General features: G+C 62.6%; 1 protein-coding gene across 1 annotated transcript in view; it reads right to left on the bottom strand.

Moving 5' to 3' along the window:
- LOC119094102 (C-1-tetrahydrofolate synthase, cytoplasmic-like) overlaps window positions 1–13,363 on the bottom strand; it is a 50,391-nt gene extending 37,028 nt beyond the window's left edge. Inside the window, 9 exon segments of the mRNA XM_037217177.1 lie at window positions 1,789–1,937; window positions 2,535–2,745; window positions 10,869–10,899; window positions 10,901–11,084; window positions 11,676–11,778; window positions 11,781–11,837; window positions 11,839–12,011; window positions 12,787–12,923; window positions 13,359–13,363. Coding sequence (XP_037073072.1) covers window positions 1,789–1,937; window positions 2,535–2,745; window positions 10,869–10,899; window positions 10,901–11,084; window positions 11,676–11,778; window positions 11,781–11,837; window positions 11,839–12,011; window positions 12,787–12,923; window positions 13,359–13,363 — 1,050 coding nt within the window.
- Between the last annotated feature and the right edge of the window lie 475 nt (window positions 13,364–13,838).

The raw sequence follows: 13,838 nt of genomic DNA, 5'->3' as shown, positions 1-13,838 counted from the left end.
GCTCGGCAGCCGGGCGCCGCCAGCAGGGCGGCCAGCAGCGGCAGCAGCGGGCGGAACATGGCGGCGGCGGGCGGCGGCGGCGGCGGTGGCAGCGGCAGCGGCAGCGGCAGCAGCGGTGGCGGAGCACGGACTGACGGGCCGCCGTCGTCCGGTCCGCTCCTCACCTCGCCGCCAGCTATCGCCGCCGCCGACGATCGTGGCGATCGCGGCGCAGCGCGCGGCGGAAGTGCGCCACAAAGACGACGTGAGCGGCGATAGGGACCGGCGTCGCGCGACGGTCCGGGCTCAACCGCGTGGGCATTCGACCAGCCGCGCCTCCGGGCGCGCCACCTTGATAGTGCCGGCCGCCGCGGAAGCCGGTCGCTCGGCACCGGTGTGTGACGGTACCGCTCCTGGCAGAGCCTCGAGCGCCAGCTCAGCGGGCCAGACGGCGCGACACGGCCGCTCCCCAGCGGAGAGCCGGCGGGGCGGCGGCGACATCAAGCGACGGCGATGACGCATGCCTTGTATCGGACATCAAAGACGGCGCGCCGTCATCAACAGATGATGAAGGGCGCGGGAAGTTGCTAGTCACGCATGTCCTGCGTGTCCGGAATGGATTCCGGACCGCAGAAGATGATAAAAGTCGAGGAAGTTAGTCCCCATGCATTTCTGCGTGTCGGGAATTGAACCCAGACTACTCAAAACGCGCGGTCCAAATTCCCCAACCCCTTTTAACTTCGGTCCCTATAACATCGCCCTTGCACTTACGCCCCTTATAAGATGTTGTCTACCGTCATTAGGCAAGTTTATGATTGCATTTGAATTGACACATCTACTCGGTGCACGTGCGACTATCGCTGTGCCCGTGATCATGTATGGTGAATTAGGTCCTGAATGGCGAGAAAATAACAAAATATAGGAGCGTGGTTCCGGGCTTAAATGCACGAACGTTCATATAAGGTAGAGGGTGCATTTCGGAAAAGTTTACGATCATACAGCCTGGAGAGCGTGCTGAAAGAAATGATGCCGCCGCACTCGACAAAGGGCATTTTCTAAGCAAAAAGCAAAATCAAGCGCGTTTGGTGCGCATTTCCATTTCTTTTGGTACGTTGTTGACATTAGTTGGCCTCAGTTTTGAACCATGAAAGTCTGAAAATTGACGGCGATTTCATCCATGTCATGCCTTTATCGTTCAGACGCGCACGTATGTCACGTGGTGGCGGGTACCTTATCTCCATATTCGATTACCCGTTACGAATCTAGCCATCTCAAAGCCAGCCGTGTTTTCCCGCAATATAACTTCAATGTCGTTCCTGCTACGCAGACTGTTCCGAGGAGCTACACCTCAGTGGTGTGACCGCAGTTTGAAGTAATCTAAAAACATCTTGTACACACTTACGGACGCCACCGCGGCGGTCCATAAGACGCGGTTTATTTTATCCTTCAGCGGGCTGGGCTTTGAAAGCCATGGCTTCAAAAGCAAGGCGAAATTTCATTATCACGACAGATTAAAAACAGCACTCAGTTCGACCTGATCGGCAATGTTGAAGCCGACATGAAGCCGACTGCTTTCTGTTCGTCACACCGTCTCCCCGTACGAAAGACTCCCTCTACACAGCCTGTGGGTCCGCTTTTGAGCTCCGATGGTCCAACGGGAGACCCATCGCTTGCAGTGCACCCGTCCCTGTCCCAATGCGGCTGCTTTGTGTGCAAACTCTGCCGGAAATCACAGCAATTACGCCACTTGTACTGAGACTGCCCTAGACTTGGCGCTTTGTGCGCAGTGTCGGCTCCCTTCAGACTGACCTGGGTGTAGGCGGGAGCGAGCGGCACGCCGGCAGTGACGGCCGGTCCGCCGCCGTGCATCTTGAGCGCGCGCACCGTGGCGACCAGCACGGCGGCGTCCGGCGCCAGGCCCGACGCCCTGCACTTGATGTTGAAGAACTTCTCCATGCCTGGAACGAACGCACGGTCGGCTCACGCAGCCGCGCCGGACGGCTGCGTGAGCCCGGCCCCCGGAGCCTGGATTTGTAGGGGGGCTTCCAGTCCTCACCTGGGGCCCGACAAGCAAGGCGACTGGCGGTTTCTTCCAAGGGTTTTACAACAAGTCTCGCGATTTCTTCGATAACAGCATAACAATTATGCGTGCGCGGAGAAAGGAAGCATACATGCATTTTACACCACACGCTTCCATTTTTTTCAGGCGCAATTGAGTACCACTTATACCGTTCCTGCCCGCCTCTGCCTCCATCTCCAATCGTCGCCTGCACACACGTAATCGCACAAGCACGCACGCACGCACGCACGCACGCACACACGCACACACGCACACATACACGCTCACCATTTACTATTCTACTCCTCCATTCCCAGCACAACCCAACACCCTCCCGTCTTACGCATCACCAACTCAAGCCCCGGAGCCGACCTTTCGCCCCAGCCTACTGTTCTCCCATTTTCTCGGCGCTGTCGCTCGGTGTCCCACCCCACCGCCGTCGTCTCACCGTGCACGCTCCACTGCCGCCTCGCCACCGCCCCGTCGCCACCCTCACCAATGTCGGCGCCGAAGCCGGCCTCCGTCACCACGTAGCCCTTCTCGCCGACCAGCTTGAGCGCGATCTTGTCGGCCAGCACGCTGGAGTTGCCGTGCGCGATGTTGGCGAACGGGCCGGCGTGGACGAACACGGGCGTGCCCTGCAGGCTCTGCATCAGCGTCGGGCGAATGGCGTCCCGCATCAGCACCGTCATGGCGCCGCCGGCACCCTGCGGCACAGCGGCGACACTGTGACGGCACCCCACGGCACAGCGGCGACACTGTGACGGCACCCCACGGCACAGCGGCGACACTGTGACGGCGCCCTGCGGCACAGCGCCGACACTGTGACGGCACCCTGCGGCACAGCGGAGACACTGTGACGGCACCCTGCGGCACAGCGGAAACACTGTGACGGTACCCTGCGGCACAGCGGCGACACTGTGACGGCACCCTGCGGCACAGCGGCGACACTGTGACGGCACCCTACGGCACAGCGGAGACACTGTGACGGCACCCCACGGCACAGCGGCGACACTGTGACGGCACCCTACGGCACAGCGGAGACACTGTGACGGCACCCCACGGCACAGCGGCGACACTGTGACGGCACCCTACGGCACAGCGGCGACACTGTGACGGCACCCCACGACACAGCGGCGACACTGTGACGGCACCCTGCGGCACAGCGCCGACACTGTGACGGCACCCTACGGCACAGCGGCGACACTGTGACGGCACCCCACGGCACAGCGGCGACACTGTGACGGCACCCTGCGGCACAGCGGAGACACTGTGACGGCACCCTGCGGCACAGCGGCGACACTGTGACGGCACCCTACGGCACAGCGGCGACACTGTGACGGCACCCTGCGGCACAGCGGCGACACTGTGACGGCACCGTGCGGCACAGCGGAGACACTGTGACGGCACCCTACGGCACAGCGGCGACGCTGTGACGGCACCCTGCGGCACAGCGGCGACGCTGTGACGGCACCCTGCGGCACAGCGGAGACACTGTGACGGTACCCTGCGGCACAGCGGCGACACTGTGACGGCACCCCTGCGGCAGTGGCGACACTGTGACGGCACCCTGCGGCACAGCAGAGACGCGGTGACTGCACCCTGCGGCACAGCGGCGGCACTGTGACGGCACCCTGCCGCATCGCCAACCGCGTCATGGCACCCAGGCGCAACATGATGTGTTCGTCGCCACCAACATGTGTCGTACTCGGAAAGGTGCTGCAACAACGCCTTGGCGTTAAACCACAGCGCTGTCCGCAAGCCGGGGGGAAGGGGGATGGGGGGGGGGGGGCACGTGGCGTCCGCGGGACGCGAGGCAGCGCGGTCCACAGAGCCCAGGCTGTTGCTGCACCAACTGCACACGGGACGAACGCTAGGCCTAGCTAGCTAGGCTAGGCTAGGTTAGGCTAGTGCCAACAGGACGTGCTCACCACCGAAGCGCTTTGGATTACCTGCAGGCCAGAAGTGGCAGCGACATTCGTTGAGTGCTGCGTCCACACAATGGGTCCATCGCGAGACCCCATACTGGGAGTCCAATGGTCCAATGGCGAGGACACGATTCCGATTGCTGGGACGTGTGCGGTGCTGACATCATGAACTCGACCCTGCGAGCACGGTTCTGATGCTGCAACCATCAGTCCAATGCCGAGAGTGCGAGCTCGATTCTGCGAGAACGAATAGATGCCGAAAGGACGAACTCGATGCCGAGGGTGCAGATCCTACGGTGAGAATCGCGTGATGGGGGGAGGGTCGCCAGTCCGACCGCAGGTCCACCGACCTGTCCACCGGTCAGTACACCCGGTGGGGGGCCGACGTCGGCGCTTCCGGCGGCGCCGGCCGGCCGTCCACCGGCCTGACGAGGCCTGGGGGGGCCGCCGCCTATCTCCGGCGCTTCCGGCGTCCGGCCGCACCGCGCGCCAGTGTGCCCGATGGGGGCTGCGCCGCCACTGCTGCCGGCGCTGGCGCTGGTGCCGGCGCTGGTGCTGGCGCTGGCGCCCGACTGCCAGCGCTGCACGTGCTCGCAGCAGGGCGACATCGACCACCTGCAGTGCCAGTTCTCCGGCGAGGAGGTCGGTGCCGTGGTGGGACGGCCGCCGGCCGACTGGCCGGCGGCCCACGCTCAGGGAGGGCAGAGGGGTCACCAGTCCCAGACACAGCTCGGCAGTGACTCGGCAGTCCCGGGCGTACCCCAGCGACATTGCTGACCGCACAGCGGTGGGGCCCCAGTTCAGGTGCCGTCTGTGTTGAGCGAGGGTAGCGTATTTTGACCGGGAGTGTCCGCCGCGGTCCACTGCAGCGCGTGCCGGCCGGCGCCATGCCTGCCAAACGTCACGCCGTCGTGTGGCGGCCAGTGAGCCCCACAGCGCAATGACCGGCCAGACGCAGCCAGTGCGCATCCCGCGCGTGACTGCCGACGGCGCCGTCCGGGCGCACGTGCCGCAGGAGGTGGAGCTGAGCGGTCCTGGCGTGCTGCCCTTCACCAGCTCCACCCTCTACCTGCTGCTGGAGGGCGCCCGCGCTCTGGACGTGCGGCCCGGCTTCCTCCGCGCCTTGCGCCGCTACCGCTCGGTGGCCGTCGACCTCTGGGGCATCGGCAACATCACGTTCGCCGCCGAGTTCCTGCCCGCCAGCCGGCTGAGCTTCATGGGTGAGGGCTCGGCCGACGTCACTGCTTTCATGCATGTTTCCATGGGGAACCTGTTCACGGTCCCACACGTTTCGCGGTGATGTGAGGCGCAATCTCTAGCACGCGCGCGCGGCATTAGAGTAGTGTCAATTCCAATATGGAGCCAAGTTTTGTTACTGACGATGGCATAGACCAAAGCCTTCTTACTGCGATTCGGTCACATATCATTCGCTGTTTTCCTCTGTTCCGGAGTTTCAACGCCAAAAATAGTTGAGGTTGTTGCGACAGATCACGATGAAACGCAGCGCGCGGTGCAGCTATTGTACAGCAGATTTCTGGCAGGTACATAACTGCTGGGAAACTCGTAGAACAAGGCAGAATGATTGTGCGCTGAGCAAGCACACTCGATGGCGCATGCTCTGTCATGATCGTGAACCAGTGTACCGATAGCCGCCATGTTTGGACAGCGACAACTTCACCTTGCGATACCGTATCTACCACTTCTGAATGACAAATGCCGACGAGAAAGTCCGCGCCGCTTATCAGCGCGGGTGTCCTGATACCGACAAGGCGTGATTGCTGGCGGAGCGCGCTGTGCATTGCACTGGCGAGCAAGCGCAAATATGACACCACGCTGCCATATTCACGCCATGATGCCAGCATACCCCCACAGCATATCAGCAGAGCATACTCCCACGCTGGGCTGGCTCAGGAACCACCGCGCGCACCACGTGGACGGGTCAGCGCCGAGCGGGCTCGGCTCGAGCAACATACTTCACAGAAGCTGTATCCATAGAAAAACATCCATGGCGACCAGGCCACGCCTGCCACTCTAGCTGTCGCCCTGGAAGCATGCTGAGTTCGACTGACGCGCGTGTTCATCACAACGCCTCTCTAACCCTTGCATGTTCGCAGCGAGTGTTACACATCTGCTCAGTTCCAGGCAGCATGATATATCTATATATACATGCAGAGCAATGTGCAAAACACCGTGCAGAATAACACTAAGGAAGCATTGCCAGGATGCTTGCTTGAGTGCCTGACTAAGAAAAGGTCGGTAAGACCCATAGTCACAATTCTTCCCGGAATGTTGCAACACTGACTTGCTGCAACACATGAGAAGCATTCTGCGTTATGTAAACATGCCACACCATACAACACACTCCGGATTCAACTTTGCCTTTCTTCCGCGCCATGCCAATGACCGAGTGTCTGGCTACAGGCAATAGGCAACAGACATCTACCAGTCTGGGAACCGCCCGTCTGGGAAACCAGAGCTGCGGGTCCGATCGCCCGCGGTATCCGCCCTTCCCGCCAGGGTGAGAGGCAGGCGACACCACACTGCCCCAGCAGCTGCGTGTGTCGTGAAGCTCCAATGTTGATGACGCAGAAAGCCGCGGCGGACCGGCGTTGACAAATACTACTCTGTCCACGCAAACGCGAGGAACGCGTGCACTGAGTGCGCGGCCAGACGGCAGACACATCCCGAGAGCCTTCAATGTGCCGTGCGTAACTGAACGGTTTTGTCACAGCACACCAGTAGAGTCCAGAACGCTTGCAGAATTGCCAAAGGCGAGAACCGCATTCACTGAGGCATACTGCACTGGAAATCTGGTACCTTTGTGTTGTGGGTCTGACGTCACACGGCTGGTCCGTGTCCTGCTGGACTTCGCCTATCTTACCGCTTGCAGCCTTCGACCTTTGAAAGCATGTTATACCGTTTGCGTGAGGCTACCAGGCATACCACACGGATATTCAGCACTCAGCGTCACACAATGAACACAGCGTTACGGTGTCGCAGTGCCTCATTGCCGGGTGTTGTCATCTGTAAGGATATGTACAACACATGCATGGAATAATCTATATCAAGACCTGTAACGTTGCAATGGCGTGCGTGCCGTGCAATAACGGTTTGCAATTTTGCAACGAATCCTCCTTAGGGTGCTCTTCATCCTCCTGAAAATAATGGTAGCGATTTTACGGCTCCACTTTACTTAGTTCCGTTCGCAATCTGCTTTTGCAACATTCTGCAACCTTTTGCAAGACAACAGATCAACGCAGTTTGTCAGCATTCTTTATGCGCCCCGTTTTCCACTTGCCATCACCGTGTGAACTGGCCCCGCGCGCCCGGGTCCGCGTCGGCCGAGCGGGCCCGGCGCGACTGCCGCCAGCGCCGGCCGCCCACAGGCCTGGGGATCGTCAACAGCAGCGTGGCCGAGCTGCCGCACGGCGTGCTCTCGCACACCGCCGCTGTTGGCCTCCGACTGACCGGCTGCCGGCTCGGCACCGTCCGGCGCGGCGCCTTCGCAGACGTCGGCAAGGTGAGCGCACGGCCGGCCGCGGCCCTACCGGTGCGGCGGCACCGTGACGTCACGGGTGTCCTCACCACCTGGTATGTCCATCTCCGCGTACCGGTGAAACGATCGCCCTCCGCCTCGACACAGACGACAGACGGGGGCACCGTCGCAATGTTGAAACGATCCCTCTCCGCCCCGACAGACGACAGACGGGGGCACCGTCCTACTGGTGAAACGATCGCCCTCCGCCCCAACACAGACCACGGATGGGGGCACCGTTGCAATGGCGAAACGATCGCCCTCCGCCCCGACACAGACCGCGGACGGTGGCACCGTCGCGCACTTGCGCACGAACATCGAACTCGGTTGGCGCTCAGCCATGTGACGGCGTCCGATCAGAGTCCACCAACAGAAGCGGCCAGCGCCCACCCGGTCAGAGCGCCGCGCACCCGCAGCTCAGCCATGTGGCGGCGTCCGATCAGAGTCCACCAACGGGAGCGTGCCAGCGTCCGCCCGGTCAGAGCGCCGCGCCCCCGCAGCCCGTCCCCCCTCCTCCCCCCCCCCCCCCGGCAGGTAGCACCGGCCGTGCTGCCGCAGGTCCGCTACGTGGAGCTGACGCGCTGCGTGGTGGACACGTTCGAGGGGCCGCAGATCGGCCGCCTGCTGCTCAGTCACCGCGAGGACGTGCACCACGGCAGCCGCGGCTTCCAGCTGCAGCACTGCCACGTGGGCGCCGTGCAGGAGGGCGCGCTGCATGTCAGCATGGCCACCGACGACGAGTTCGTGAAGGTCGGTGCTCCCGGGGGTCCCGGGCGCACATGTGGCGGTCAGTGTCACACGGCATCAAGTGGGAACACCAGATGGTGTGTTTGGAGTTGTTATGCTCACATCAATCGACCTATGCGTGGAGGGTTGGTAAAACAACGTTGTCAAGCAAATGTTGGTTATATCTTCAAAACTCAAACTACGATCGAAGATCTTTGACAATATATACCACGTTTGATTGATAACGTCGTTTTGCCAGCACCTCCTGATACAGTGTGGATTGATAATCATCAGCAAAAGAATTTCCAACTAATAATGCCAAAAAACGAGGAGCCCACTGTCTTTCTTCCTTACAACACGTCAGCAGAGGATGTCTGCGCGCACGCAGCGGTTCAGCAATAGCCGGTGCTCCCTGTTCTAGTCCAGTTCACCCTGACCAGTTGACAAAGGGACACAAAACAAACGCAGCACTCTATCTAAAGCTCGCGGCCGCCGCTAGATGTCACGTCTGATGCCCGCCCTGCCACCAGACGTCCCGTCTCGCGCCCGCCGCCGCGCCCGTCACTACAGCTGCCCAACGCACGCTCGCGCCGTCAAACCCGGCCCCAGACATGCCGTCCGGCGCAGTGGCGCCCACCCCCTCCCCTCCAGTCCGCCTGACGCCCGGTCGCGCCGCCAGGTGGCGTCCTCCACCGTGGACGAGATCGGCCACAGCGGGCTGACCGTCCGCGGCTCCGGCTCCTTCCTCGTCAACGACACCACGTTCGGCCGGCTCAGCACAGACGCGCTGGACGTGGACGTGCGCGGTGCCGTCGACCTGCTGCACACCACTGTGCGCGCCGCCGGCCGCCTTCCCGCTGGCGGCCGTCCGCGGCGGCAACGGCACGCGGCTGGCGTACGTCACGTTCGAGCAGGCGGCGCGGCCCGGCCTGCTGGCGCTGCGCGGGCCGACTGGCGCCGAGCGGCTGACGGCGCTGCACTTCCGCTGCGCCGCCGGGACGCCCGACTGGCGACGCGCGCTGGAGGCGCCCGTCGCCGCGCCCGACGGCCAGCAGCGCTACCTGCAGCGCGCGGCAGCGGCGGCCGGCTGTGCAGCCGACGTCGCGGCGCCGACGGCGCAGGAGGCGGCGAGAGCGGAGCCGCAGCGACTGGACCTGGTGCCGCTGGTGGCGGTGGCGGCTGCGGCGACGGTGGTCGGGTTTGTGGCGGGGGCGGGCGGTGGGGGTGGCGCTGCAGCGCCGGTGCACCCGCCGCCGGGGCCGGTACGACACGTTTCCCCTCATGCGCGTCGAAGGCGCGCACTGAGACCGCGAGGACTCCTGCGCGGGCGTGCGTCACGCCTGCCCGCTGGGTCGCACACAGGGAGCGCGGCTTTCACCGCGGTTATGAGAAGTGTTTAGCGCAGCGTGCCGCTAACGGGATACGGAATTGTCCGGGATTGGCGGGATCAGCCGCCTGTGCCGGCAACTCTCAAGCCATGAGGGTCGCCATTTCACGACGGGTGCCGTGAGAGCGCCGGTGACACGCGCCGCGTGCGTGATTTCAGTCGGGAGCTCGCGTGTGACGAGTCCGGTGATCTGGCGAGCACCCCTCGTACGCTGGGTGTTTTAGGGCGTCGTACAGTTCACTGAGATCATTTGTCACAGAACAGTTGCCCTTGAAAATGGTGTGCGGGTGGCGAAAGCCGGGCTGCAGATGGAGAGCGAGGCGTTTATCTGCACACTCGCCACACTGTGTAATATTGCCATGATATTCAGCGGGAATGACGAAGGTGTAATAAGGATATTAAGAAGCCGGGTCCGCTGACACGATACATGTGTCTCGTGTGTGTCTCATTCACTCTCGCAGGTTTTCTCCTGAGATCTTGAGCAAAGTGCATACAGAGCTTTCTCCCCGTGCACGTGTACCAACGTGAGCCATTTCGCGGTTTTCGCTTTCGTGATCTGCCTTAATTGCGAGCTTGTCTCAATACAACAGAGAAACACCAAACAAGCACATTGTTTCTGGTCGGCATGACATGATACAACGTTACACCTAGTTCATCACGCGATATCGTCAGTGCTACCTCGGGACCACAGACCGTCCCCTAACCTGACCTGACCCGGGCACTCACCAGGCCACCAGCGGTGACGGGCAGCCGTCCCCAGACCTGGCCTGGCCCGGTAACTCACCAGGCCACCAGCGGTGACGGGCAGCCGTCCCCAGACCTGAACTGGCCCGGAAACTCACCAGGCCATCAGCGGTGACGGGCAGCCGTCCCCAGACCTGGCCTGACCTGGACACTCACCAGACCACCAGCGGTGACGGGAAAACCGTCCCCAGACCTGACTTGACCCGGACACTGACCAGGCCACCAGCGGTGACGGGATGGCCATTCCCCGACCATGACCTGACCCGCACACTCACTAGGTCACCAGCATTGAAGAGAAAGCCGTCACCAGACCTGACCTGGCCCGGAAACTCACCAGGTCGTCAGCGGTAACGGGACGGCCATTCCCCGACCTGACCTGACGCGGATACTGACCAGGTCACCGGTAGTGACGAGAAAGCCGTCCCCTAACCTGGCCTGACCCGGACACTCACCAGGTCGTCAGCGGTGACGATACGGCCATTCCCCACCTGGCCTGACCCGGACACTCACCAGGTCGTCGGCGGTGACGGGATGGCCGCGCGTCGGACGCCACCACGCAGCGGCCCAGTCGGTCACGCATGTCTCGCAGGCTGGTGGTCAGCGCCAGCACGGCCATCACCTCGCTGGCCACGGTGATGTCGAACTGGCAGACGCGAGTGCGCCCTTTCTCCGTGTCCGACTGGCCGACGGTGATGCGGCGCAGGAACCGGTCGTTGGTGTCGATCACTGCCGGGGAGGAGCGGTCGCAGTGACCAGGAAGTGATCCGGCAGTGATCCGGCAGTGACCCGGCATGACCCCAGTGACCCGGCAGCGACCCGGCAGTGACCCTGCAGTGATCTGGCAGTAATCCGGTAGTGAACCCGGCAGTGACCCGGCAGCGACCCGGCAGTGATCCGGCAGTTGACCCGGCAGTGACTTGACAGTGACCCGGCAGTGACCGGCAGCGACCCAGCAGGGGGAGCGGCAGGTCAGCTGCGCCGGGAGACCGCGAACGGGCTGCAAGCGCCAGCCGGCTTTGTGGAAACGGCGTCGGCGCTTTGGCTTTGTCGCCTTTCACAGACGGCGAGGCGCAGCGCTGCTTTCAGCATGGCAGTAAATTTTGGCCCAAGACGTTCACTGTATGGTACATGACAACGGCCGTCAAAGAACGTCATCGCGCATCACATCGTTTGACCTAATTGACTCCATCGCAGCGGAGCACGCGCTGGGGGGGTGGCAGGTCATGGCCACGCGGGGACAGACCCTCTCGCCGGGGAGACTGCGCGGCGGCCCCGGCTGGCGGGCTCCCAGCCGAGCCAGGACCGCCCGCCACCCACCTCTCTGCCAGGTGATGGTCTCCGGGTCGATGTCAAGCCGGACGAAGCGGCGCACCTCCTCCTCGGTCAGCGCGTCCGGCTCTGTCTTCTCGATGCCGAGGCGCGCCGCAGCCGGCCCAGCTGGATGGGCGAGAAGGCGCGCGCGCCGTTGCGCGCCGGCACAAAGCCGCCCGAACAGCGCCGCGTCCGTCTGCGTCGACTCGGGGAACATGCGCGCCTCAAGCTGCGCCGCCAGCAGGTTGTTGGCCGCCGTGATGGCGTGGATGTCGCCAGTCATGTGCAGGTTGAACTCCTCCATCGGGATCACCTGCGAGTAGCCGCCGCCGGCAGCGCCGCCTGTCGGCAGCGGTCAGGACTGTCGGCCGACGCGGGGTCTGCGTGCGCGTCACAGGACTCTTTCCCGCCATGTCTGTCAAATACGAGATCCTGTCTGTCAAATACGCCATACCGTCCTGCATATGCAAGCAGGAGCGTATCCGCTTCTGGCTCCAAGCCGTCGAAATTGGCCGGTGCTTCTTTTTTTAAAGACGTCCGAATATTTTGACAAATGAGCTGCTTGGAACGTGCCCAAGCTGCTGAGAACAGTTTGGGAGACACCAGACGAGTGCACATAGCTGGCGAAGCCCACGTACAAACTCAGGATGTCTCTCCCTCGAAGCCCCACGCGCGTGCGCACTACGCAGAGCCGCCCACATTCACCAACGCACGCTGCATTCTTCTGGGCAGACACTCTGAGGAAGTCGGAGACGCCGCTAGTCCGACGTCCCTGTCCCACACAGCACCATCCCGTCCCGTCAGCGTCCCCCGTCCCCACACGGCACCATCCCGTCCCGTCAGCGTCCCCGTCCCACACGGCACCATCCCGTCCCGTCAGCGTCCCCGTCCCACACGGCACCATCACGTCCCGTCAGCGTCCCTGTCCCACACGGCACCATCACGTCCCGTCAGCGTCCCTGTCCCACACGGGCACCATCACTCCGCAGTGTCCCTGTCCCAAACGGCAACTCGTCCCGTCATGTCCCTGTCCCACACGGCACCATCGCGTCCCGTCAGTGTCCCTGTCCCACACGCACCATCCCGTCCCGTCACCGTCGCCCCCACGCCCAGTCACCTTTGATGCCGAACGTGGGTCCCTGCGAAGGCTGACGCACGCACGCGAACACGTTGCGGCCCAGCTCGGCGCCCAGCGCCTGCGACAGCCCGATGGTGGTCGTGCTCTTCCCTTCGCCAAGCGGAGTCGGCGTGATACTGCAAGTTCAGCCGGCAGTCATCAGATGGCTCTGCTCCATCTTCCGTCACAGCTATTTCCAGCAGCAAGGCCATTTGCCCCAGATGCAGTCGGATTCCCGGGCTCTTGCAAGGCCTCTTGCTAGACACTATCATGGACGCGGATCTAGGATCGCATGAAAACGCCGAACACATACGTGCCTAAGCTAGAGGTCACACGAAAAAAACGCGATGTCCGCTCTTTCTGCCCGGATGAGAGGCAGGTAACACCGCATGGCCTTAGCTGCAGCAGAGTACGGCATAAAGCACCAATGCAACACAAAAAAACAACAGTGGAATGGATTGTACCACAAAATGTTTCATCAAACGGAAACGGAAGACTAAGTGGAGAGGACAAGGAGGCCACTTCAACGACAGGTTGAGTCGACGGTTCACCGTCGCGGCAGCCGTACCCACGACATCTCCGCATGACGATGTATTTTTCACAAGGTCTACCTGGTGTGGTGACTTTTCACTTAGGCACATCATGTTAAATAAGATAGGCAGCATTCGATCCGCCAGCCCTGCCCACCGTCTCACAAAGCCCCGCCCACCGTCTCTCCAAGCCCCGCCCCATCCGCCACAACCCTGCCCAACATCTCTTCAAGCCCCGCCCGATCCGTCACAACCCTGCCCACCGTCTCTCCGAGCCCCGCCAAATCCGTCACAGCTCCGCCCAACGTCTCTCCAAGCCCTGCCCGACCCGTCACAACCCTGCCCACCGTCTCTCCAAGCCCCGCCCGCGTCGCCAGAACCCTGTCCAACGTCTCTCTAACCCCGCCCGCGCCGCCACAACCCTGCCCAACGTCTCTCCAATTCCGCCCGAGCCGCCACAACACTCTGCCCACCGTACCTCCAACCCCGCCCGAGCCGCCACAACCCTGCCCACCGTCTCTC

Source organism: Pollicipes pollicipes, unplaced genomic scaffold (assembly GCF_011947565.3).
Source record: "Pollicipes pollicipes isolate AB1234 unplaced genomic scaffold, Ppol_2.1 Scaffold_4002;HRSCAF=4701_pilon_pilon_pilon, whole genome shotgun sequence".
Taxonomy (NCBI): domain Eukaryota; kingdom Metazoa; phylum Arthropoda; class Thecostraca; order Pollicipedomorpha; family Pollicipedidae; genus Pollicipes; species Pollicipes pollicipes.
The sequence above is the reverse complement of the archived record's forward strand: the minus strand, read 5'-3'. Positions and strand labels throughout refer to the sequence as shown.